The sequence below is a fragment of the Myotis daubentonii genome, chromosome 19, assembly GCF_963259705.1.
Source record: "Myotis daubentonii chromosome 19, mMyoDau2.1, whole genome shotgun sequence".
In the NCBI taxonomy this organism is placed as follows: Eukaryota; Metazoa; Chordata; class Mammalia; order Chiroptera; family Vespertilionidae; genus Myotis; species Myotis daubentonii.
The window spans coordinates 27,816,695-27,842,221 of record NC_081858.1 but is presented as its reverse complement, the minus strand read 5'-3'; the positions used below and the strand labels follow the sequence as shown (position 1 = coordinate 27,842,221).

General features: G+C 64.3%; 1 protein-coding gene across 6 annotated transcripts; it reads right to left on the bottom strand.

Annotated features, from left to right (window-relative positions):
- Positions 1-2,778: 2,778 nt before the first annotated feature.
- Positions 2,779-24,939, bottom strand: LOC132221888 (glutathione hydrolase 1 proenzyme-like). Of its 6 annotated transcripts, none has more exons than XM_059676490.1 (13): positions 24,785-24,939; positions 17,462-17,506; positions 12,378-12,533; positions 11,314-11,444; positions 11,124-11,210; positions 9,537-9,729; positions 9,060-9,217; positions 7,748-7,897; positions 7,131-7,267; positions 5,117-5,304; positions 4,758-4,885; positions 4,352-4,656; positions 2,779-3,039 (listed from the first exon to the last, which is right to left on the bottom strand). In XM_059676490.1, the coding sequence occupies exons 3-13, from the start codon at positions 12,527-12,529 to the stop codon at positions 2,893-2,895; spliced, it is 1,776 nt and encodes a 591-aa protein (XP_059532473.1). In that variant the 5' UTR covers positions 12,530-12,533; positions 17,462-17,506; positions 24,785-24,939; the 3' UTR covers positions 2,779-2,892. The 6 variants fall into 6 exon arrangements, with proteins under 6 accessions (XP_059532473.1, XP_059532477.1, XP_059532475.1 ...); XM_059676494.1 differs by lacking the exons at positions 17,462-17,506; positions 24,785-24,939 and adding an exon at positions 14,473-14,761 and having other exon boundaries at positions 4,352-4,465; positions 4,544-4,656; XM_059676492.1 differs by lacking the exon at positions 17,462-17,506 and having other exon boundaries at positions 24,785-24,938.
- Between the last annotated feature and the right edge of the window lie 588 nt (positions 24,940-25,527).

Genomic DNA, 25,527 nt, shown 5'->3' with positions numbered 1-25,527 from the left:
CAGGGTGTTCATGGAGTTTTTCTTTCTCCAGGAGGAAGCTGTGGTTAACTCCCTCGCTGCCGTTCCCGCGGCCCGCCCGCCCTGGCAGCCCTGGAGGTACGCCGCCCCTCGGTCTGCCCGCAGTGCCCATCCCCCGTGCCCGAGGACGTGGTGCCTGCTGGGCCGCCCATGGCCGCCTCTGGTCCCAGCAAAACCCACAGCAGGGCTCAGAGAGGAAAGGGACAGTGTGGAGCCCTGGTCCCCAGCCACAGACCCTTGGCACCCCAGAGACAGAGGACACTGGGGTGTCCGGGGCACAGAGGCGAGGCTGAAGGGGGCCAGAGACAGACAGAGGGGGGACCCAAGGCCATCTCACTCAGGACCCGGGTTCAAGTCTCGCTCAGCTACAGCTTGGCTGGAAGACGGGGTGCGGACAGAGAGGGGTGGGGAGTGGTACCCAGGAGGGCGCTGGGTCCCCTCAGGGAGCAGGCCAGCTCCAGAGCAGCACACGCTTTTGACTGCAAGGCGCCCGTGCGGTGAGGGCAGATGGGCATGTGCCAGCCCTCGGCACCAGTGCCCACCAGACCGCCCACCCCGGGGCCGCCGCCCAGGAGCTGCCTCTGTGGCCTCCAGGCCTCTGTCTCCCTGCGTCCCTGGCCCTCGACGCTCTGGTCACTCCTGTGCCAGCAGCGCCTCCTCTGCTGGACCTTCAGGGCACCCGCTGGGAGGTGGCTGGAGGAGGGGGCACCCCCGGAGGTGCCCCCTGGACCGGGCTGCGGGCTGGACGCCCATCTACTCAGTCCCCACAGTCCCTGCGGTTCTGCCCACCCCCTTCCCGGGTCTCCTTACACCTCCGGGGCCAGCAGAGAAACCGAGGCGCAGAGAGGGGCCGGACAAGCACACAGGAGGCTCCTGGGCCTGTTCCCACAGGCCGGTTCCCACGTGGCTCTCGGGGTGGGGAGGGCTGCGGGCGCCTCCCCCCACCCGCCCCCGCCCCCACCCCCACCCCTCACCACAGCGACATTGCTCAACCGGGAACCAAAGTTCACTCCTGGGCCAGGGCCAGCCCACCCTGACGCAGGGGATGGATGGGGGGAGTCGGCAGGGTCAGGGGTGGGACATTCCCTTCCTCTCCCCAGCGTCCTGGTCAGGCCAAGGCCGGGGGCAGGGACCACGGAGCCAGCGCCCAGGACAGGAACGGCTGTTATGCCGGCCCAGCCAGAGGGGCCCTGAGTGTCTGCCGGACGGTGAGGGCCGGGAGAGGATGGGAAGGAAAGAGAGGGAAGCTAAGCCCCCAGCGGCCCAAGGAGCCCCCTGCCCAGCCCCGGGGGCCTGGGGGCACCCTGTCCTCATGTCGGGGCCCAGGCCTGCCCCCCACTCCCACTGGGACCACAACCCGGCCTCAGGCCTGTCCCCTCCCCCGAGAATGTGGTCACAGCCTTTCCTCCGAGACTAAGTGAGGGCTGAGGAGTGACTTGCACATTCCACCAGCCTCAACTCCACCCCGCCCCCAACCCCCCTCCCCCCCCCGGCCCCCGGGCCTCTGCAGGCACAACACGGGGTCCCTGTGGACACTTTGTTGTTTTTTGTGTGTGCTTTTTTAAATATGTTTTTATTGATTTCAGAGAGGAAGGGAGAGGGAGAGAGAAATGCAAACATCAACGATGGGAGAGAGTCACGGACCGGCCGCCTCCTGCAGGCCCCACACTGGGGATGAGCCCACCACCACGCCTGGGCCCTGACCGGGAATCGAACCGTGACCTCCTGGTTCATAGGTTGATGCTCAACCACTGAGCCACACCGGCCGGGCCCTGTGGCCACTTTGGAAACACCGCTTCAGGAAGGAGCGGCAGGCTCGGCCTCCGCTGGCCCCTGTGCCCTGTCCTCGGAGGCCCCGCTTGTGCTCACTGGCCGGCGTTACCTGTCGGGCCGCGACCCCTCTGTCCGCTCCGCCTCCAGCAGCCTTTCCTAGCCCCTCACGTCAGTTACTGCAACTGTGTATAAAGGGTGAGTTGGCAGTCCAGCCGGCGGGGCTCAGTGGTTGAGCATCGACCTATGAATCAGGAGGTCACAGTTCGATTCCCGGTCAGGGCCCAGGCCCGGGTTGTGGGCTCCATCCCGTGTGGGGGGTGCAGGAGGCAGCCGGTCCATGACTCTCTCTCATCGTTGATGTTTCTGTCTCTCTCTCTCTCTCTCTCTCCCTCTCCCTTCCTCTCTGAAATCAGTAAAAATATTTTTTAAAAAGCCTAGTTAGCAGACCCGGAGTGAGGGAGAGGGGGGTTGTGTCCCCCCCAAGACCTACCCCCCTCCGGGCTGCGTCCCCAGCCTCCAGCCTCCAGCCCTGACCTCGGGGATCTGGGGCCTCTTCCAGTCGGTTCCCTGGGAACCGGGCTCCCTGGCGCTGAGCACGGCTTGGGCCTCACTCTGGGTTTGTGCTCGGGAAGCTCCCCCGGGCCCGCTCGGAACAGCATGTTTTGCTCCAGCCTCTTGCCCAATCCCACCCCTGGGGCCTCAGCTTCGCCTCTGGGTGAGGTCAGCGGGGCGGGTCCGACACCCGCCAGGCCGGGAGGTACCCAGGTGGCCAGCATCCCTGGGTTGCTCCTGCCCCAGTGAAAGCCAGGGCTATGGCTCCCCCTGGTGGCCAACCGTGGAAGTGCCGGTGCCCAATCCAGGGAAGGGAGGGCCTGGCCCCTGGTGCTGGGGCTCAGGGTGCTGGGCAGGGGCCGGTCCTGCGCCCCCTCCCACCCGCGGGGCTCTCCACCCCCCCCAGACGCCCCATGTCACACAGGATGCTGCGGCCCAGGGAGTCGGGAGCCCAGCAGCACCTGGCACCGAGGCCCCGTTTATTGCACTGCTTTGCCCCTCGTGGGAGAAGCCCGTCCCCCAAGTCCCAGCCTGGCCCGCCCCGCACCCTCAGTAACCAGCTGGCTCCCCGCCTTTCCTGGAGTCCGAGGCGGCCGCCCAGCCGCCCTCCGTGCGGGCGATGGCCTGCACCACAGCGATGTAGGTGGACACCTCCTTGGTGTGGTGGTGCCGGCTCTTCAGGCCTGTGGTCACCGCCTGGGACGGGGGGGGGGGGGGGGGGGGGGGAGAGGGAGGCCTCAGCGGGGCCCAGGACGCCCTCCGGGCCCACCCCTGTGGGGTCACGGGCCTCACAGACCTGGGTGCTGGCGTTTCTGGCCACGTGGCCAGGAGGAGCAAGCTGGGGGCCTTGGGGCCTCCTGGGTCACCATGGAGCACGTGGCCTGGCCCCCATTGCACCGGGGCTCACCGTGGCTCAGGCAGCCCTGGGCAGACTGGCTCAGTGGCTAGAGCATTGGTCTGTGGACCCAAGGGTCCCGGGTTCGATTCTAGTCAAGGGCACGTACCTTGGTTGCAGGCTCCTCCCCAGCCTGGGCCCTCCTTGGGACGCGTGTGGGAGGCAACCAATCGATGTGTTTCTCTCTGTCTTTCCCTCTCTCTTCTACTCTCTCTAAAAATCGATGGAAAAATATCCTCTGGTGAACATTTAAAAAAATAATAAAAATAAAATGAAGGCATCTTAAACAAAAAAGGTGGCCCTAGCTGCTTTTGCTCAGTGGATAGAGCGTCGGCCTGCGGACTGAAGGGTCCTGGGTTTGATTCCAGTCAAGGACACACGCCCGGGTTGCTGGCTCGATCCCCAGTCGGGGGCACGCACGAGGCAGCTGATCCATGATTCTCTCTCATCATGGATGTTTCTCTCTCTCTCCCTCTCCCTTCCTCTCTGAAATCAATAAAAGAAAAAAGCAGTGTAAAATATAAAACTTATTTTAAAAAGATGGCCCAGGTGGTGGGTGTGAAGGCCCCTGCCCCCAGCAGAGGACACCAGCCACGGTCCCTCCCCGGTGACCCAGGAGAGCCAGACTTCCTCCCGGGGTCCCCATGCCCCGCCCCCCCCGCCCTGCCCCCCCCCCCCGGCTGTGCCCGCCCACCTGGTCCCCATGCCCCGCCCCCCGCTGTGCCCGCCCACCTGGTCCCCATGCCCCGCCCCCCGCTGTGCCCGCCCACCTGGTCCCCATGCCCCGCCCTGCCCCGCCTCTGCACGCCCCCCCCCGCTGTGCCCGCCCACCTGGCCCATGCCCCGCCTCTGCACCCCCCCCCGCTGTGCCCGCCCACCTGGCCCATGCCCCGCCTCTGCACCCCCCCCCCGCTGTGCCCGCCCACCTGGCCCATGCCCCGCCTCTGCACCCCCCCCCCGCTGTGCCCGCCCACCTGGCCCATGCCCCGCCTCTGCACCCCCCCCCCGCTGTGCCCGCCCACCTGGCCCATGCCCCGCCTCTGCACCCCCCCCCCGCTGTGCCCGCCCACCTGGTCCCCATGCCCCGCCCCCGGCCCCGGCCGTGCCGCCCACCTGGTCCATGCCCCGCTCCAGGGAGGTGGTGTTGGGCAGGAGCTGGTTGTGCAGCCGGGGCTCTTCTACCGCCTTCTTCACGTCGTAGCCGAACCAGAGGTTGTTAATAATGGCCTGGGGGGCGGGGACACAGGGGTCAGCACAGCACGGCCCCGGGGGCGGGGGCCGAGGGGACAGGTGGCAGGCACATACCAACGCGGTGGCTGTGGTGATCTGGGTGCCCCCAGAGGCACCCACCACCAGGCTGACCCGGCCGTCCCGGTCCACGATGATGGTTGGGCACATGGAGGAGAGCGGCTGCTTCCCTGAGGTGGGAGGGGGGGAGCAGGGGGGGGACAGAGATGCAGGTCAGCTGCCTGCCCGGCGGGACGCTAGCCCCAGCCCTCCCGAGCCCCGCACCACGCACCTGGCCTGATGAAGTTGGCCGGTGAGGGGGGCACCCCGAACTGGTTAATGATGTTGGGGGAACTGAAGTCGTCCATCTCATCATTGTACAGGATCCCACTGACCGGGGACAGCACCTTGGACCCGAAGCTGCAGACGGGCCGCATCAGACGGCTGGGCACCGCCCCGCCCTCCCGGCCCCCCACCCCCAAAGCTCCAACATGTACCCCATGCACCCCGTGAGGTCCGGGGCGAGTGCTCTACCAAGGTGGGGCCTCCGTTTCCCAGCACAAAAGGGGTTCATGGAGCCCCGCTCCTGGGACGCGAGGGCAGCCCCTGCCCGCCGCCCGCCCCGGCCCCAGGCCGCCCGGCAGCCCCTACTAGAGGTTGATGGTGCTGGTGGCCGCCACGGCGCTGCCATCCTCGGCGACCACGGACAGGTGGGCGGTGCCCCCGTCGTCTGGGGTGTAGAACTCGGGCTCGTAGTAGGAGGCGGGGTGCGTGGTGTTGTCGGAGATGCGGCTGCGCAATTGGGTGGCAAAGAACTCGGAGCTCATGTTCCGGACCACCTGCCGAGACCCCAGAGCCGGCCTGAGGAACGGGGGTGGGCGCGGGCACAGGCTGGTGCGGGCAGCTCTCGGGGATCCCCGGCCGAGGCTGTGACCACAAGCCTCCAGCACCCTAACGCTCACACGGCCCGGCCGACCCCTCTCTCCAGCCTTTGTCTCTGTGGCAGGCCGGCAACTCTGCATGTCTGTCTGTCTGTCCCCCAAGCCCCACTCCAGCCATATTCATTCAGTCATGGAGCTTGTACTGCAAGCCTGGCACTGGGGGGTCAGCAGGAAACAGCCAAGCGGCTCCCCACCCACATGGCAAGGAAGACGAAGGCAGTGCTGGGAAGAACGAGCCAGGTAGAGGTGGTGGAGAACGATGGGGAGGGGGGTGGAGTGGTCAGGGAGGGCTTCTCGGAGGAGGTGACATCTGAAAAGAACCCCGAATGAGGCCTGGATAGCCAATGCAAAGGCCCCCGGGCAGGCCTGTGAGTGACGGGCAGACGGTGAGTTGTGTTAGAAAGACAGGAGGTGGAAGAGGCCGGCGAGGTCCAGTCCCGGGCTCCCCGTAGGCCTCAGAAAGACTTTGGCGTTAAGGCTCAGCCACCTGGGACTGGGACAAAGCAGTGAGCCCTGGCTGTTTCCCCAGGGTCTCCGGGGGCCGGAGGCGGGGACACCAGCCGGGAGGGAGGAGGTGGCTGGCTCACCCAGGTGGCCGAGGAGGAGGAATTGGAAACGGCCATCAAGTCTTCATCCCAGAGTGACCCTTACCCGGGGAGGGTGGCCGCTGCGGAAGGGGCAGGCTGGGGCCGCAGGGAGCTTGATTTTGGAAAGGTGCCCGCTCGACACCGAGCAGCGGTGAGCCTCAAGTTCACGGGCAAGATCGGGCTAAAGGGTACAGTGGAGACAGCTGCTGCAGGCGCGAGGCTGGCCGGGCAGACAGAGAGGAAGGACAGACACGGAGAGGGGGAGGAGGCCTCGCAGAAAACACGTCTCCAGAAGGTTCCAACCACACCCCGCAGGGTAACTGACGAGTCCGAAGGGAGAACCTACGGCCTGAATCTCCTCCCAGGGAGACAGGCCCATCCCGGACGGGGGACCTTCCGCCAGAGGCTGCCCTGGGCTTTCGAAATCAGCGAGGCCCGGCCGTGGGGCTCAGGGGCCGAGCGTCCACCTGGCAACCAGGAGGTCACGGTTCCATCCGGTCAGGGCACGTGCCCGGGTCGCGGGCTCGACCCCCATCCTCCCCATCCCCCGAGGGCTACGACGCCCCTGCACCCCTACCTCACACCGACTAGACCAGACCCTCCCAGCAGGGGGCACAGCACGTGCAAAGCCTGGAGGGGTATGGGGGGAGGGGGGGCCCGGGGGGCACTCATTCCTCCTTGTCTGTTACACTCTGAGCTCCCAGGGCCCTGGCCCAGACGCGGGTCACTAGTCCAGTGACGGCGAACCTTTTGAGCTCGGCGTGTCAGCGTTTTGAAAAACCCTAACTTAACTCTGGTGCCGTGTCATCTATAGAAATTTTTTGATCTTTGCAACCTTAGTAAAACAAAGATTTATATTTTTGATATTTGTTTTATATATTTAAATGCCATTTAACAAAGAAAAATCGGCCAACAAAATGAGTTTGCGTGTCTCCTCTGACACGCGTGTCACAGGTTCGCCATCACTGCTCTAGTCCATCCTGCCAGGCGGCAGGCCCGCCCCCGCCCCCCCAAGTTGGTGAGAGCGGATTCGCACAGCAGGCGGGAGGCCTGACGAGTCCACAGAGGAGGCCGGGGACCCCCCTGCCGCCTCCAGGCAGACCCTGCCCGCCGTCGAGGGCCAGCCCCTGCCCTCACCTCAGTCACACTGACAAACTTGGGGTCCCCGAGCAGGGTCCTCTTGGCGTAGGCGAACCGGAAGGCCTCCACAATGCGGTGGTAGGTCAGGCCCTTCTGCTCCGGCGTCTCCACGCTCGCCCGCGAGAAGTTGTACCCTGGAGGGCAGAGCCGGGCAGCGTTGGTGGCCTCAGGGGCCCTCGGGACATCACCCAGCCGAGGTGCTCTCACCCCCCCGAGCCGCCTGGCCCACCTTATGCAGGGGGGCACTGAGTGGCCAGCAGCCGCCCGGCCAGCGCGGCTCAGGGGTTGAGCGTCGACCTATGAACCAGGAGGTCACGGTTCGATTCCCGGTCAAGGGCACAGGCCCGGGTTGCAGGCTCCATCCCCAGTAGGGAAGGGGGCGTGCAGGAGGCAGCCGATCCATGATTCTCTCTCATCATGGATGTTTTTCTCTCTCTCTTTCCCTCTCTGAAATCAATAAAAAAATATATTTTTTAAAATTACCAGGCCCTGGCTGGTTTGGTTCAATGGATAGAGCGCTGGCCTGTAGACTGAAGGGTCCCGGGTTCGATTCTGGTCTTGGGCACATGCCTTGGTTGCGGGCTCCTCCCCGCCCGGGCCCTGCCGGGGCTCACCCTTGAGGATGTTGAGGATGAGGGCCAGCACGGGCCCGCTGAGGGGGGCGCTGGGCACGTAGAGCCGGGCGTCCCCCAGGCTGATGCTCAGCGGGTGCTCGATCAGCTCCGCGCGGTAGTCGTTCAGGTCCTTGGCGGTGACGATGCCCCCTGTGGCGAGTCGGCAGCTCCAGGCGGGGAGGGGCACAGAGCGGGCTGCCCTCGGAGGAGGCTGGGGCCTCACTCTTGGAGGGGTCCCGCCCACCTGCAGGGCCCCCTCCCCTCCGTAGCCCTTTTTGCCCTATGGTGCCGTCTCCCCATGGCCAGGCCCAGGCCAGCCGTCCTCTCCTCGCCCTGGCCTCTAGGTTGGCTGTCTGTCCTCTGGGCAGCCTGTCTGTCCGTCTCCCCCTTGCTCAGCCCCTCTTCCCATGACTAATTGGGGGGGGGGGCGGGGGGAGGAAGGCGCTTCATTCTCCAGGGGAAGCTCGGCATTTACAGCGAATTTCAGTGTCAGTGGGAAAGGTCAACGTGCCAGTCACCCCCTCCTGACAGACAGACAGACAGACAGACAGACAGAATTCACATGGGGCCCCGGCCGGGCTGGCTCAGTGGATACAGCATCGGCCTGTGGACTGAAGGGTCCCAGGTTCAAGTCCGGTCAAGGGCACAGGCCTGGGTTGTGGGCTCGATCCCCAGTGGGGGGGCATGCAGGAGGCAGCCAATCAGTGATTCTCTCTCATCACGGATGTTTCTCTCTCTCTCTCCCTCTCCTTCATCCTTCCTCTCTGAAATCAATAAAAATATTTTTTAAAAAACTCACCTAGGAAGAAGGCCACAGCTCAGGGCGGGAGAGGTCACTTGGGGCTCCAGCAGAACTTGCCCCACAAGGTCCCAACCCCAGGGCCCTGCACGCATCCCCATGTCCCTGTGGCCCTCTTGGAGAAAATCGCCTCTCCAGGCCTTAGCCAGTTCCCTCCGCCAGGAATATCCTTCCCCTCTCTGCCTATAACGTGCAATCTCACCTGGAGCTCAGGCACCACCTCCTCCAGGAAGGCCTCCGGGGTCTGCACTTCAGTGCCTCCTGGGCCCTGGCTCACGCCTACACCTGCTTCCCACCCCCACACTCAGGGAGCCATGGGTGGGGGAGCTTTCTCTCCTGAACTGTACCATCTCTCTCAGCTCTGACCTCACCGGGAGCTGTGGCTCCATGGTCTGTCACCCTCCCTGGCCAGATGGTCCCTGAGAGCCCAGTGCCCAGCCCAGGCCGGCCCCGAGGACACCAGGCCCCTGGGCCCCAGCTCAGGGCTCCCTCCGCGAAGTCCCTCGCACTCACCAGCCGCCTGGATGTCGCGGACGATCTGGGCCGTGAGGCTCCCGTTGTAGAAAGCCTGGGCGCCCTCGGAGGCCAGCGTCTCGTAGGTGTCGGCCAGCCGTGGCATGGTCACTCTGTCCCCCTCCCGCAGCACCTTGCCGTCCCGGCAGAACACCTCGCTGGGCAGAGCGGGCTCCGTGAGGCCGGGGGTGGGAGTGGTGGCCGGACCACCCCACAGCCCCCCAGCACGGGGGACGAGAGCCCGGGACAGCGGCTCCGGTCCACGCTCAGGCTCCTCCGCCCGCGGCCAGCCCAGGCCTCCTCGCGTCCCCTGCTGCTCAGGGAGCACAGGCCAGAGCCCCGGGCGCCGGGCTCAGAGTGAGTCCCCACGCATGATGGGAGGGGGGCATCTCCCGGGCCCGCCCCCCGTTAGCACCGGCTCCCCGGGCGGATCGGCGGCCCCACCGCGCCCCGGGCAGGCGGCGCCCGCAGACGTACCACAGGGCTGGCTGCCGCTCAATGGCAGCCCGGCTGCTATTCAGGGCGTTCGCCAAGCCCTTCCCCACGGGGAAGCCCTGCCGCGCCAGCCGGATGCTGGGCTCGAAGAGGCGGGCCCAGGGCAGCCGCCCGTGCCGCTGGTGCGCCAGCTCGTAGCCACGGATCTCGCCCGGAACGGCCACCGACAGCCCCCCTGCCGGGCGAGAGGGAGGACAGCGTCGGCTCCAGACAAGGGACGTGGGGGCCTCGTCCGGGCACAGGCCCAGGTGGGACGGTGAGGCTTAGAGGGGAATGGGGTGTGGGGTCAGAGCTGGGCGTGTGGGGTCAGAGCTGGCGCGGCAGGCAAGGGTGCAGGTCACCCGGGGACGTCCCACGGGGCACAGGGGGGCGGTGGGAGCGTGCGTGCGGGGCTGGGCTCTCCCAGGCCTGGAGGCCTCTCCTGCGGGTGCCACCACGCTTGCCAGGCCCACGGAGGCGCCGTGAGACTGTGGGGAACCGGACACACGCCGTCTCTCTGTCTGCACCTCCAAGGACACACGCCTCTCGTCCCAGGAGACCCAAGCTGTCACCCGCACCTGCCAAGCCCCCCAATGCCGACCCAGGCCACCCCCACACCTGGGCCCCTCCCAAAGCCGGGGCCTCTCTCCTCTGGTCCCCACGGGACCTGAGCCCAAACCCCTGCCCTGGTCCCTCTCCATCTGACCACGAAGAGCTGTCTCCCAGCTCTGACCTGAGAGGAGCCCATGATTCTACTGGAAGCCGACCCCTGGGCCCTGAGTCCCCCAGGCCCGATCTGAGGATGGACCCGCCCACTAGAAAAAGGCACCTCAAGCCCGGCCGGTGTGGCTCAGTGGTTGAGCCTCGACCTATGAACCAGGAGGTCACGGTTTGATTCCCGGTCAGGGCACAGGCCCAGGTTGGGGGCTCGATCCCCAGTAGGGGGCGTGCAGGAGGCAGCTGAGCCATGATTCTCTCTCATCATGGATGTTTCTCTCTCTCTCTCTCCCTCTCCCTTCCTCTCGGAAATCAATAAAAATATTTTTTTAATAAAAAAAGAGAATAGAGGGTTTAGGCAGCCTCTTCGTCACCACGGAACCGTGTGGCCTTTCTGGGACTCAGCGCCCCTGAGCCAGTGCTCGGGGCGGTCCCGGGCCCCAGCGGGGGAAGGCTGAGCAGAGCCGGCAGGGCCCTGTGGCGGCCGTGGTGACCGTCACTGTATGCTGGGCAGGCGGCCGCGAGGCCCGAGCAGAAATCACAGCGACTCTGGCCCATAGCTCTCGGTGATGACGGTTTTCAAACTGATTTTAGAGCGAGAGGACGGGTGGGAGAGGAAGGAGAGAGAGAGAGGTTTGTGGCTCATCGGTTCATCTCGTATGTGCCCCGGCCGGGGATCACACGCACAACCTCGGCGCACGGGGGCGGCGCTCCAACCACTGCGCTACCCGGCCAGGCCTCTGATGAGGGTCTCGCGCATCCCTGACGGAGGGTGGGAGGGGCTGGGAAGGGGGGAGGGGTGGGCATGGGCGGCATCACAGCCACTGCAGGGGGTGGCACGCCTGCCCGGCCCGCGCCTGCGCCCGCCCTCACCTTCCTGCGCCTGCTCCGAGCTGTTGAACATGCCGGCCGAGGCCAGCGCGGGGGCCACCTCGCGGGCGTTGATGACCTCGGCCTTCCCTGCAAGGAGACGTCAGTGGGCAGACGGGACGCCAGCCCTTCCCCCCCGCCCCCCCCCCCGCGGGAGCCCGGAGCCCCCCGCCCGCCCGCCGCGGGCACTCACGGGTGGTGCCGTCGTAGATGGTGAGGAACAGGCCGCCGCCGATGCCCATGCTGTGGGCGTTCATGAGTCCCACGCACAGCAGGGCCGCGATGGCGGCGTCCACCGCTGAGCCGCCGTCCCGCAGCGCGTCCCTGCCCGGGCGCGGGAGGCGTCAGAACGGCGGCCCGACCCCACGCGCCCGCCGCCCCTCCACCCCGCGGAGTCAGTGCACGGGACTTTTTTGGGGTTTTTTCAATGTAACTCTAAAACCAATGGGTTTATAGTTCCTCTTTTTCAAACAAATGTACATAACTTTTAAAAAATATATATTTTTATTGATTTCAGAGAGGAAGGGAGATATAGATAGATAGATAGATAGATAGATAGATAGATAGAGAAAACATCAATGATGAGAGAGAATCCTGGACCGGCTGCCTCCTGCACACCCCCACTGGGGATGGAGCCCCAACCCGGGCCTGTGCCCTGACCGGGGATCGAACCCTGACCTCCTGGTTCCTAGATCGGCGCTCAGCCCCTGAGCCCCGCCGGCCTGGCAATGTACATAACTTTTTAAAAAGTATGTTTTTATTGATTTCAGAGAGAGGAAGAGAGAGAAGCATGTAGGAGAGAGAAACGTGGACCGGCGGCCTCCTGCACGCCCCCTGCTGGGGACCCGGCCTGCAGCCCCAGCGTGTGCCCTGTCCCGGCATCAAATCAGCCACCGCCTGGTGCGTGGGATGAAGTTCAACTCGCTGAGCCACACCGGCCGGGCCACGTAACTTTTATAATGAAAAAAAAATTGTTCCTTTTCATTAGCAGTAGTTTTTTCTGTTTACGTCTTTAAGTGGGAACTGACCTTTGGATAAAACGTGCGATGGGAGTAGAAAATAGTATCAAACAGCAGAGTTTATCCGAAGACACAGGCGCCCCGAGCACGGAGAGGAGGCCCCGCAGCACCGGGGACCCGCGTCCCGCTCCTGGGCTCCGCGGCCCCTCCGTCCCCGCCCAGCGGCCGCGGGGCAGGTCCAAAGAAGGGTGCCCCTTGCCCAGGTCCCCTTCCGGCGGCCCCACGCCTGCCCACTCACCTCCCGATCTCCGAGCACTGCTTGGCGTCCGTGGCCACGGCGGCCCTGGGGTACACGTGGCTGGGCGGCTTGGGGGCGGAGGACAGCCAGAGGCTGAGGCCAATGACCAGCGCGATGGCCACCAGGGCCAGCACCACATAGCGCTTCTTCATGGACCTGTGGGCACGTGGAGGGGTCAGGGGGCGGGGCCGGGGGCCGCGCCAGCCCGATCCTCTCCTCCCCCCGCGGCACAGCCCAGTGTGAAGCCTGAGACATAGCCCTGCGTCTCCCGCCTGCCTGCCGCCCAGAACATGTGCCCGCAACCACGTGCCCTGACCGGGAATCGACCCATGACCTCCCGGTTCATAGGTCGACGCTCAACCACTGAGCCCCGCCGGCCGGGTGAACCCACTTAATCTCTACCACACCCCAAGCGGGTGCCTGTCCGCCCCACGGGGCTGACTGGCAGTGACCTGCCCAAGGCCCCAGAGCGGGCGGGGCACGTCCAGGCTCAGGTGGAGCAGGCACGCTCCAGGGCCCACCCCCTCCCGCTCAGCTCGGCTTTAGCGGCTGGTCACATGACATGCTCACCACTGAACCCAGCAAGGGGAGTCTGGGGGCTCCCAGGAGGGGTCCCTGCTTGATAGAGATGGGGTTCTTACTGGGATGGGGCCCTGTGGCTTAGCGGGGAGGATTTGGGGGGTTGGAGATGGGAGGAGCTTCTGGCAGAAAGAATGACCTGACCCAGCCCTCGCTGGTGTGGTTCAGTGGATAGAGCGTCGGCCTGCAGACCTAAGGGTCCCGGGTTCCATTCCTGGCAAGGGCACCTGCCCGGGTTGCGGGCTCGTTCCCTGGTGGGGGGTGTGCAGGAGGCAGCCAATCCATGACTCTCTCTCATCATTGTGTTTCTGTCTCTCCCTCTCCCTCTCCCTTCCTCTCTGAAATCAATAAAAAATAAATAAATAAATAAAAAGAATCAGGCACCAGGGCTTCTGGCTGAATTCAACGCAGCCCCTCCCACCAGCACCTCCTGCCCCGTCCTCCAGAAGCTGTCAGCGGGCTCTCTCCCACGTGCCAACCAGCCCTGCCCCTGCCGATGCCCTCAGGGACAGCCTGCCTTCTGCCCTCTCCTCCACCAGGCCTGACAGCCTCCGGGCACGCCCTGTGCCCTGGCAGGGAGGCTGGGCCGGGTTAGGGCTCCTGACGGCAGGGGAGGGGCTGTGCCGGGAGGTCTGCCAGCCCCAGGGGCTGGGCTGGCAGCACCAGGGCTGGTTCAGGACACAGAACTTTCCCATCCCACGCGGCAGGGATGGGCAGGCCTGGGCAGGGCGGGGGCCCATCCACTGGGGTGGGCCGTGCTGGGCACCTTGGGGACATGGCCTCCTGTCTCCTGGGCGTGGGGCTCTCAGCTCAGACTCCCCTCAGGGCCCTCCTCTCTCTCCGGGGAGAGCGCGCCATGAGTTCCTAAGGCCCGCACGCCAGCCTCCCCTGTCCATCATCCATCTGTCCATCCCCCATCCCAGGGCCCAGGTGGGCTCCCTGAGGGGCAGGGGCACGCAGGGAGGCTCAGACTGCAGGGAGTGCGGGAGGGTGGGCGGTTCGGACGCATCCCCCCTCCCTCCCCCCCAGGGCAGCGGGAGGTCTGGCTCCCCCCCCCCGCCCCCTCCAGGCAGGCGGACACATCCAGCTTCCCAAGGGCACCCTGCTGGGGGCCTGGCTTCCGCTTCCCACGTTTTTCTCAAAGATTCACTAAAAACATCCAAGCCCAGAGGCCAGGCTCCCACTCAAACCGGCATCAGGAGGGGAAACCAAGGCTGGAGAGGGGCTGGGCCCAGCGCCTGGCCTCAAACCCCCGCCTGCCCGGCCAGCGTGGCTCAGTGGCTGAGTGTCGACCTGTGAACCAGGAGGTCACGGTTCGATTCCCGGTCAGGGCCCTGGCCCGGGCTGTGGGCTCCCTCCCCAGTGGGGGGCGTGCAGGAGGCCGCCAGTCCATGACTCTCATCATCATGGATGTTTCTACCTCTCTGTCCCTCTCCCTTCCTCTCTGACATCAATAAAGTCTACAAAATAAGATAAAAGAACCCAGTCCAGCTCCTAAGGACCCTGGGGGGCTTACCTGAGGCCCGGGGGCACCCGGAGACCAGGAAAGCCCGGGTTCCTCCGGGGACAGCCCTGGGCTGGGGTGGCTGGGCGGGAGGAGGCAGGCGGTCTGCCTGGGAAAGTCTAGGCTGTGGCGGAGCCGCCTTCCGGCTCCCGGGGAGGCAGCTGTGCGGGGAGGTCTGAGGGGCCACGGCCACGGCCACGCCTGCCCCCCTGCAGCGCTGCTCAGGGGGCCTCGGAACTGGGCCTGAGATCCGGGCGGCACCTCCCAGGAGGAGCTGAGGCAGGAGCCGCTCCGCCGGGCCCTGGGGACCTTGGACAGGACTCCCCCTCCCCCCAGGCCCTTATCTGATAAAGACGAGGATAAGGTTCAGCCACTTCCTAGGTCGTGGCTCCCACCTGCTCCCTGGCCAGGTGTCTAGACCGCCTGAGAGCTGCCAGCCGCCCCGCCTTCCAAGTCTCTAAAGCGAATCCACACCCGCCCTGCAGGGCTCTGCCACCCGACAGACAGGAGACAGAGGCCGAGCAGACAGGGCCGCCCGCCCCGGGACACGCAGCCAAAGCGATCCTTGTCCTGGTACCCGCGGCCCTGGAGTGGCCCAGAGACGCTACAACGGCCGATCGGCCTGGGCATCACCCCAACTGCGGACCAGAGTGACTGGGGAGACGGACAGGGAAGGAACATCGGGGACCCGGCCCTGCCTGAGGGGCTGCCTTGCAGAGCTGTGGGCCGGAGGGGAGGGGTCGGCAGGGGAGAGGCAGGCTCCGCCCCTACCTGAGCCTGCTCAGTTCTCCCCCTGCCCGGGGAGCAGGAGACGAGCCCCATAAAAGAGGATGTCTGAGTGGGCAGAGGGAACCCAGCCCCCACGGGAAACCCCGGGCACAGCGAGCGGTCAGGTCCCGGGAGCAGGACCCGAGAGCAGGTGGCTCAGCAAAGGCCATGTTAACAGAGGCGTGACACGCAGGAGGAGTCTGTCTCGTTCTGTCCGGCTCGGCCTCCCTCCCCCTGCACACAAGCTGGGGGTCTGGGGGACCCTGGCTTCCCAGGCCAGGCTGCAGGGGCTGAGCTGGGGGTCTCCTCCAGGCTCCACGCCCCCCGGCCTAGGCACAGAAAGGGGGGAGCTCCCCATCTCCAAAAACGTACAAGCCTCACCCACACAAATGCTCTTTTTCTTAGGTGGTGGGGTGTTTTCTGTTTTGTTTTTTATATAACTTTTTATTGATTTCAGAGAGGAAGGGAGAGAGAGAGAAACATCAATGATGAGAGAGAATCATTGACCGCCTGCCTCCTGCACGCCCCCCACTGGGGATGGAGCCTGCTACCCGGGCCTGTGCCCTTGACTGGGAATCAAACCCAGGACCCTTCGATCCACAGGCTGCCGCTCTATCCATTGAGCCCAACTGGCCAAGGTGGGTGTTTTTTTGTTTTTGTTTTTAAATTGATTTCAGAGAGAGGAAGGGAGAGGGAGGGAGGGAGGGGTAGAAGCATCAATGATGAGAAAGAATCATCCATCAGCTGCCCCCTGCATGCCCCCTGCTGGGTGGGAATGGACCCTGCCACCTGGGCCTGTGCCCTGACCAGGAATGGAACCGTGACCTCCTGGTTCATGGGTCGATGCTCAACCACTGAGCCACGTCGGCCGGGCCACCCAAGGATTCTGACTCTGCCATTAGCACCACCACCTCCCAACACCTCTACTCACCCCCGAGCGAGCGGAACTGAGTCTGAGCCAAGCGAGTTCGGGGCGCGGCGGAGAGGAGGGTAAGGAAGAGGGCAGAGCAGCCAGCTCCGAGCTCTTCTGTTAATCCTCCAACTCAGCCCAGGGCTGTGTCATCGCAACCCCAGAGCCACAGGTTGAAAACAGGGCCCAGCCCCAAACCCATTCTCAGGCAGGAAACCCAGGCTTAGGGAGAAGCAGCTTGGCAACCAGGCGGCCCCCCGAAACCACTGTGCCCACAGCGAGAAGTCACCCACCTCGCAGCCTCCTCCGCCCTGGCCGCACGGCCGCCTGGGAAGCTGGCCTTCCCCGATGCCCACCCCGGCAGCCCGAGGCTGAGAATCAGACCCGTCCTCTAACCACTATCTGCCGGAAACCTGTTGAAATCTGCCAGAGACACCCCAAAAGCGAGGGGCACCCCTAGAGTTGTGCAATGACCCTTGCACAACCGACCCTGCCCCACGCCCCCCACAGCCCAGCCAGAGCCGCAACGGGGCGAGCGCGCCCCGAGAGCACGGCCCCAGCTCGCTCCAGACCTGACCCCACCCTCCGCTGTGACCCCATTCCCCTCTGCCCGCCAGACCCTCCCAGGCTCAGTTTCTCCACGGGGCACCCTCCCCCTCAATTCCGAGAAGCCCGCTTCCTCCAAAGCCTTTTCAGAGAAGCCAGGCGGCCGCACCCGCCCTCCTCCGCCCACACCTGTGGCAGAGGGAGCGCAGCCAACCCTGCGGGAGCCAGGGCTCTGCCCACCTGCGGACCCCCTGCTGGCCCGTCCGCAGGAGCCCTGCCCTGTCACCCGACGGGCAGCTCACTCCCTTCCCCCGGGAGCATGACGCCGGGCAGAGCTGGGGCTGGACCCCGGGCCCCCGAGACGTTCCGGGAGGCCCCAAGCCCGAGAGTCTCCCCCACCGTGACGTCCAGCAGCTCCCCGGAGAAGGTGTGCTTTGGGGTGACAGCCCCGGGGTCGGGATGCCAGAGCCCCCTCCATCCCAGCTCACCTGGCGCCAGGGCAGGGCCTCCTGCTGCCCAGCACAGGACTGAGTCCCGGAGCCCAGCTGGGCAGCTCCACCCTCCCTCCCGTGCAGGCCGGTGGGGGAAGGCTTTAAAGGCACAGGAGCCGCCCCAGGTGGGAGGAGGGCTGTGGCCTCGCGGACGCAGTGGGGTTCCACGCCCTGACCCAGACCCCAGGCTCCTGGGCCTCAGGAGGGCTGCGTGGGCTTGCGTGTCCCGCAGAGGCAGGTCAGACCCAGGGTCCCCGGAAAGGAGGTGAGCTTCCCCCCAACTTACGATATCCAGAGAGGGGGTCACACAGCACGGGGTGGAGCCAGACGCCTGCACGAGGGGGGGGGGTATAAGCAGCTTCGACCCCACCAGGTCTGAGGGGCCTCAGGTTCTCTCTACAACCCCGGGGTGAGGGTCGGGCCGCACCTCTACGCAGGCCCTCTCCCTGACCCCCCTGACCCTGGAGGCGGTCCCTCCAAGGACCCAGGTCACTTGACCTGAAGGGAGTCACATGACCCAGGGGACCCTTTCCTCATCCCCCATCTTTCTGGAGTCGTGAGCAGACAGACCAATGGAGGACACAGGCAGTGGAGGTGAGAGATGGGCCATCACCCACCCCCGCCCCTGCTCCTGCCCATCCATGCCATGGGGTGGTGCCCCCCCATCGAATGCCATGGGGCGGTGCCCCCCAGGGCTGGCCGGCCCAAGCCTTCCTGTGCCTCTGAGGGCCACACCTGGACTGCTGTCTGCCAGAACTGCCCCCACGAGCACAGCCCTGGCTTAAATTCATTCATTCATTCATTCATTCGCCCATTGGATCCTGGCCCATCTAGATTCCTCTCTCCAGGAGCCCCAGTCAGTCTGTGGGTGGAATGGTATGGTTAGCCACGAAGGAGGAAGACCCCAGGCCCCGAGGGAGGGGCAGACATCCTGGGGGTCAGGGGGGCATCCAGGCAGAGCTGGGATGGCACTGGGGAGGCCAGGCCTGGGGGAGAGAACCCCTTGGACCTGGGGGCCTGGCGCTGGAGGCATCTCCGGGAGCAGAGAGGGTGACGGGAGCCGCGCCCTCCCCAGGCGTCAAAGCTGGCAGGGACGGGCCGAGCGCAGGCCTTGAAGGACAGGCGCTGGACTTTGAGAGCCCGGGAGGCGGTGGAGGTGTCACGGGGCCGGGTAACCCATTAACCCCGCGCAGCCTTACGACCCCGGTGGGTGCCCATTAGCTCCTCAGCCAGCCGTGCAGGGGGCAGGGCTGTGGGACAGGGGTGCTGGCTGGCAGCTGGCCGAGCTGGGCTCTCCGCAGTCTTGTTCCTGGAAGAGCTTTCCTGGGCCAGCTGCCTCCAGCCAGGGGCAGCTGTCAGGGCGGCGGGAAGGCGGGAAGGGGGGGGGGGTACTGTGGAGAGCGGCTCCCAGGAGGCTGAGGGATGTGGGCTGCGGAAGGTGCAGCAAGTAAACAAAAGTAAACAAAGCTTGACCAGGTGCATGTGATTGAGTAGATTCGAACCCCCAAGAACGTTGTAAACACCTTGACCTGCCCTTCCTCCGCCTCGTGGGATCGGCTATGAAATAAAGACTCGGTTTGCAGGCGGTGGCGCTGTCTCTCCATCCGAGAGCAGCGTCCCACCCGGCCCCAGCTTCATTCTCTTGTCTGTCTTTTCTCCATCCTTCACTGCCCGCCCCCCCCCCCCCAGGTTCACCCATGGCTGTGCCAGCTCAGTACAGGGTAGGCACCCCACCATCCTGGTGCCTTTCAAATTTTTTTAAAAAAATATATACTTTTATTGATTTCAGAGAGGAAGGGGGAGAGAGAGAGAAACATCAATAATGAGAGAGAGTCATGGGTCAGCTGCCTTGTGTGTGCCCCCCACTGGGGATCAAGCCCGCACCCCGGGCCTGTGCCCTGACCGGGAATCACACGGTGACTCCTGGTTGGCAGGCTGATACTCAGCCCCTGAGCCCGCCGGGCCCTTTAATCTCCTAATCGCCCTCCTGTCCTGGCACCAGCGACTCAGAGAGCCCCAGGAGCCGTGGCCAGGGAGGCGGCTCCGGCTCTGCTCCAGTGGGCAAGGCTGGCCGGGCACCGCCCGTCTCCCTCCGAGAAGTGGGCCCCCCGTGGCCTCCTGGCCCGTCCTGTCCTGACAGGCTGGGACCTGCCTCACCTCTCTGCCCAGGTGCTCCCCGCACAGGGAAGCGGCACCCCGTGAGGGCAAGGGATCTGCCCCAAGCCACCAGCGGGCAGTGGCCCGTGACCGGAGCAGGGCCCTGAAACCCGCTCCCCCCCAGTGACCTCTCCTTGCAGCCTGTCCCGCCCGCCCTGCTCCCAGATCCCAGGAGCAGCCGTGGCCGAGCTCCAGGATGTGCCAGGTGAGCCTCGCGCCCCGGGTGGACCCCAGCTGGTCGAGCCACAACAGCCCGGGTGCAGTCAACAGCCTCACGGGGAGTGAGCCAGGCCGCAGGGCTGGTCAGGATGCAGAGTGCCTGCTCCAGCCTCCAGAGCCTGCCGGGCCGGGAACCCGGGCCTTGTCCAGGACGCTCTGTGTCTCCTGGTGTCTGCCCCAAGGACACATCTGGGAAACGGACGGAACAAGTGACCGTAAATCCCAACATCACGGCATCTCAACCCTAGGATCCCAGAATCTCCCACGTTTCGTCTCTGACCTCCCATCTCCAGTCCCCCATCTCCCACAGCTGCCCAGTGGGGGACTCGTTGCCTCTAAAGACAATGAGACTGGCTGGTTGGCTGGTGGCTCAGTGGCTGAGCGTTGACCTATCAACCAGGAGGTCACGGTTCGGTTCCCGGTCAGGGCACGTGCCCAGGTTGCAGCTCAATCCCCAGTAGGGGGTGTGCAGGAGGCAGCCGATCCATGATTCTCACATCATTGATGTTTTTATCTCCCTCTTCCTCTCCCTTCCTCTCTGAAATCAATAAAAACATATTACAAAGAAAGAAAAAAAGATCTTCCCGGGTCATGCCTCAGTTTGCCTTCCTAGAAAGCTCTCTGCAGCGACTGTGAGTCCGCCCGGTCCAGGTGGGCCCGCCCGCCACTGTCCGAGGCCACAGAACAGAGCCACGCAGACCACACGCAAAAGGATGGGAGGGAGACACAGCCTGGGGGTGGGGGGCTGCAGTGGCCAGTGGTGGTGGGGAGACAAGCTCTGGCCAACGGCAGGTACGGGCAGGTCCCCGTGCCCCCAGCGCCTGGCCAACACCCCTGGCGCCACTCCCGGCTTCATCCTTTCAGCACCGCCTTTGATGTGCGGCTGGAGGCTGGAGCGCGGCCAAGTGCGTGGGCTCTGAGATGTCAGCCTGTTAACACCTGGGAACGTCCAGCCGCAGGGCCGGTCTGGCACCCGACGGACCGAGTCCACCTCCCAAGCTCAGAGGCGGATGGCAGCGTGACCGAGGGCCGGGCATGGCTTCTAAGGGGCCGAGGCCCAGACTGGACCCCAGCCACTGACGGCCTGGTCTCCTCTTCCTGCCTCAGTTTTCTTTGCCTTTTAAAAAAATATATGTATTTTGATTGATTTCAGAGAGGAAGGGAGAGGGAGAGAGAGACATCGATGGTGAGAGAGAATCGTGGATCGGCTGCCTCCTGCATGCCCCCCCCCACAGCCCCCCCACTGGAGATCGAGCCCACAACCCGGGCATGCGCTCTTGACCAGAATCAAACCTGGAACTCATCAGTCCGCAGGCCGGCGCTCTATCCACTGAGCCACACCAGCCAGGGCCTGCCTCAGTGTTCAATCTGAAGAGCCGGGCTCATGACCACAGGTGTGGGGTGGATCCGTGGTAGCCAGTCAGACGGACATGAGCAGAACACGGACACTGAGTCAGGTACAGAAGGTCAGTGTGGAAAGCCCAGGTGCCTAGCAACAGGCAGCATTGGGAAAGCGAGAACCTTGCCCCCAGGGTCGCCTCTCCTCCCCCAGCACCTGGCAGGTCACGCAGCTCAGACCCCCTGACCTTTCCTCCCTGGGCATCAGACCCCCATGGAGGAGGAACCAGGGGCCGAAGAGGGGCCGCCTGTGACCCCCATGCAGGTCCTTGCACGACTGCTCCCTTAAGCATTAACCCTGGTGATGACGTCTAGGCCCCAGCTATGTCTCAGCTCCGGGCCCAGAAGAGCAGCAAGACTAGACGGGCGATGCCACCGGGGACACCCGACCACCTGCATTGACTAAGGGTCCCCCTTCCCCTCTGCCCCCTCCCCCTCCCCCTCTCCCAGCCTCCCCCCTTCCCCTCTGCCTCCCCCTTCCCCCTCCCCCAGGCCTCCCCCCTCCCCTGGGCCTGTTTTCCTTGCCTCTCTCTCCTGAGCTCCAGGGGCCCTTCCTTCGTCCCTGTAATGTGTCCTGAGCCCATTTCTCCTGCGACCCGCTTCTACCTCTGCGACTTTCCAAACAAACTTTATCGTTTTTTAAAAATCCTCACCCGAGGGTATTTTTTCCATTGATTTTTTAGAGAGAGAGTAGAAGGGAGAGGGAGAGACCGAGAGAAACACCGACGTGAGAGAGAGACATCGATTGGTTGCCTCCTGCCAGCCCCTGACCAGGGCTGGGAGGCCTGCAACCCAGGTACATGCCCTTGACCAGAATCGAACCTGGGACCCTTCAGTCGGCAGGAGGGCGCTCTATCCACTGAGCAACATTGGCCAGGGCTAGTCACCTTATAGTTTGAATCTTGTCTCTGAATTCTTTTTCTTTTTTAAAAAGTGTTTTTATTGATTTTTTAGAGAGAGAGAGACAGAGAGATAGAAACTTCGATGAGAGAGAGAGACATCGATCGGCTGCCTCCTGCACGGCCCCCCTGGGGATCGAGCCTGCAACTCGAGCATGTACCCTGACCAGGAATTGAACCTGGGACCTCTTGGTCATGGGCCGATGCTCAGCACTGAGCCCCGCGGGCCGGGCTGAATCCTTCCTGAGCCAGAACTCCAGCCCCGAGGTTGCTAAGTCAACGTCTTGTCTGACTCCCCCGGCTCACACCTGCCCAGTGAGTCCCGCTACCTTATGGCTCCGAAGGCCAGGCCTGCAGCTACCTCTGTCCCTTCCCGGTGAGCAGCTCGGAGCCTGGAAGGCATCAGTGCAGCCTGGTCCTCCCTGCCCCCGCACCGGCACAGGTAGCAGTTACCGCCTCACCATGTAATTATCTGCCGCGGGTGGGAATAGGGGGCCGAAGGCTGGGTCTCGTCCCGCCCCAGACCTCACCCCTGCTCAGGAGACCACAGAGCCCCTCATTGTTCTTGTTATCAGGTTCACTGCTCGCTGTTGACCTTCCTAGACCCACCCCTGGCCGGTGAGCTTGGCTGGCTAGAGCATCGCAGTGACACGGCCAGGTTGTGGCGCGATCCCGGTGGGCACACACAAGAACCAGCCAATGAATCACAAACAAGCGGAACAGATCGGTGGCTTTGTTCTCTCTCCCTTCCATCCTCTCTCTCAAAAACCCATAAAGAAATATATTTTTGCCAGAACTGGTTTGGCTCAGTGGATAGAGCATCGGCCTGCGGACTCAAGGGTCCCGGGTTCGGTTCCGGTCAGGGGCATGTACCTTGGTTGCGGGCACATCCCCAGTGGGGGGCGTGCAGGAGGCGGCTGATCGATGTTTCTCTCTCATCGATGTTTCTGGCTTTCTATCCCTCTCCCTTCCTCTCTGTAAAAAATCAATAAAATATATATTTAAAAAAAAAAAGAAATATATTTTTAAAAAGAAACATGTCTATTCGTTTTTCTTTTCTTTTTTTTTTTTAAATTTCAGAGAGGAAGGGAGAAGGAAAGAGAAACAGCAATGGTGAAAGAGAATCATGGATCGGCTGCCTCCTGCACGCCCCTCACTGGGGATCGAGGGGGATCGAGCCCGCACCCCGGGCCTGTGCCCTGACCGGGAATTGAACCCGGGACCCTTCAGTCTGCAGGCCGACGTTCTCGCCACTGAGCCAGACCAGGCAGGGCGCTCGGGCCTGCTTCCTCGCAGTGGCTGCCAGGAGACTCAGGGTCCTCTGGGCTGGGGCCACCCCCCAGTGGGCAGAGAAGAAGCCCAAAGGCAGGACAGGTCTTACTCGTTCCAGCCACAGCCCTGCCCCCACCTGCTGAGTCACCTGGACCTTGGCTCCCTGTCACTCCAGCTGGGCCACCCCATGGGTGGCCAGGGGCTTGGGAAGCCAGAGGCGTGGCTGTCGCTGTTCCTTCACTCCTGGCTGCCTCCAGAGGGGCCTGGGGTCCGGCTGTCCCCCCTTCTCCCCCGGACTCTCTGGCTCCCCAACCTCTGCCTCGCCGGTTGTCCAATGCGTGGGGCTGCCCCGAGAGAGACCTGTTGCAAGCCCCCGAACCTCCACATTGGCCCTGGGGCTGAGGGCACATTCACAGCCCCCACCCCATGGGATCTCCTCAAACACCGCTCTGCTGCCCGGGAAAACCCAGGCTAGTCCGCCAGGAGGAGCGGAAGAGGGAAACAGGCAGCTGGGAAAGGCCTGGAGTTTACAGCCCCCTAGTAAGCCCTGCCTTCCCTCCCCAAGGCCACGGGACTCAGCGCTGCCCTGCTCCTCCCAGCAGGGGATCAATAGCTGTAAATCCCCGACTCTCGAGATAGCAGAAACCCACACCCCAGGACGCAGGCAGTTACGGGAATAAATCTTATCTCCACACATCAGCATGAAACCCAGGGCTGTTCTATGGAGACCCTCCCCTAAGACCTCGCCCACACGCCCACCTCTAAAACCCCTCAAACCTGCCCTGGCCGGTGTTGCTCAGTGGGTGGAGCTTCGGCCTGAGGACTGAAGGGTCTCGGGTTCGATTCTGGTCAAGGGCACATGCCCGGGTAGTGGGCTCAATCCCCAGTGGGGGGCGTGCAGAAGGTAGCCGATCCATGATTCTCCCTCATCATCGATGTTTCTCTCCCTCTCCCTCCTTCTCTGAAATCAATAAAAATATATTTTAAAAAACAACAAACAAAAAAAAACCCCAAACCCAAGGTCCCAGTGCACCTGCTCCCCCTCCCAGAAGCACGTCCCTGCGTTGCCCGTCTCCGACTCCCCAGTGAGCCAGGCCGCCCGCCCCAGCTCCCTTTGCTCCTCTCTGTCCTTGGCCTTCCTGTTCCTGGTGCCGGCTCACTCACCGTCCTCTCTAGATCCCCTGGGCCCGCGTTGTAAAATCTTCCCCACACGGAGTCAGGATCCCCACATGCCGGTCGCCTGGGCAGATGGACTCGGGGCCAGGTCCCCTTTCGGGAAATGGGGCGGCAGCCCTTCGGTTACACACACACACACACACACACACACACACACACACACACACACGGGGACCAGGGAGGGGGAATGGCTCCTCCCCAGGTTACCGCTCTGGCCCTGGAGGCTCCTGCCACATCAGGTTGGGCCAGAAAGAGTGCCCCAGAGCCAGCCCCACGTAACCGCCCCCACGGGAGGCTGAGGGAAACCCAGCTAGGATCTGCGCCCAGACGCCCCCCTCCCCCCCCACCCTACCCACTGCGGTCTTCTCATTTTCGAGGTGACCATGTCCAGGCCTGGCTCAGCCTCTGGAAGGATACAGTCAGGCGCTGGGAGCCATCCCGGCTCTGGCTCCAGCCCCGACTGGGTGGGGGAGGGAGCGGCATCTTACCAGGCTGCCAGCTCTGGACGGGGTCTGACAGGTCCCTGGAGCTCTGGCCCCTGTCACCACCACCTCAGGGCAGAGGCAGTGCGGGCCCGGAGGGAAGGCAGGACGGGCAGGTCTGCCCGAGAGGAAACCTGTGGTGCCAAGGTGGCCCCAGGGAAATGTTGGCACAAGTAGTGGGAGGGGAGGCCTCCGGGTCCAACCGGCCACTGCCAGGAGAGAGGAGAACCAAGGGTAGGAAGGCCCCGGAACAGGTCGGGCAGCGAGAGGGGTCGGGTCCAGTGGGTGTCAGGGCATGAGGGCACTGAGTTGTGTCCGGGGCTCGGCCTGGGAAGACACACAGCCCACCGCCCTGTGCCCAGACACACCCCGGGCAGCTGGTGCCTAAACCCCAGGGAAGGAGCCTCGCTCTGCCTGCATCTCGCCAGGTGCTTTTGGGGTCCCCCCACCTCCCCTGAGCCTGTCAGCACCTACGCCTGGGCACACCGACCTTGCAGGTGGGACAGGCCCTGCTTGCTACCCAAGCATGTGATGAGGCCAGACTCCTGCTGAGGGAGCCCTCCAGGGCGGGGACACACCAGGAGCCGGGCAGCACCCTCGCTCAAACCTGGTGCCCGGAGGAACCAAGGCTCCCCCTCCTCACACTTCCCTGCTTGAGTGAGGAAACGCAAAGCCAGGGGCAGGGCCAGGTGCCCAGAGCCCGTGCCAGCCTGCCCCGAGCCTGGCTTAACCGTTAACCAGCATGCCTC

Coding starts and splice junctions, on each gene's coding strand:
- LOC132221888 (XM_059676490.1), bottom strand. CDS start 12,529: ATGAAGAAGCGCTATGTGGTGCTGGCCCTGGTGGCCATCGCGCTGGTC. Junction 9,218..9,536: donor GAGCGGCAGCCAGCCCTGTG/GTACGTCTGCGG, acceptor CGCTCTGCCCAG/CGAGGTGTTCTGCCGGGACG. Junction 4,886..5,116: donor ACCAGCACCATCAACCTCTA/GTAGGGGCTGCC, acceptor GCCCGTCTGCAG/CTTCGGGTCCAAGGTGCTGT.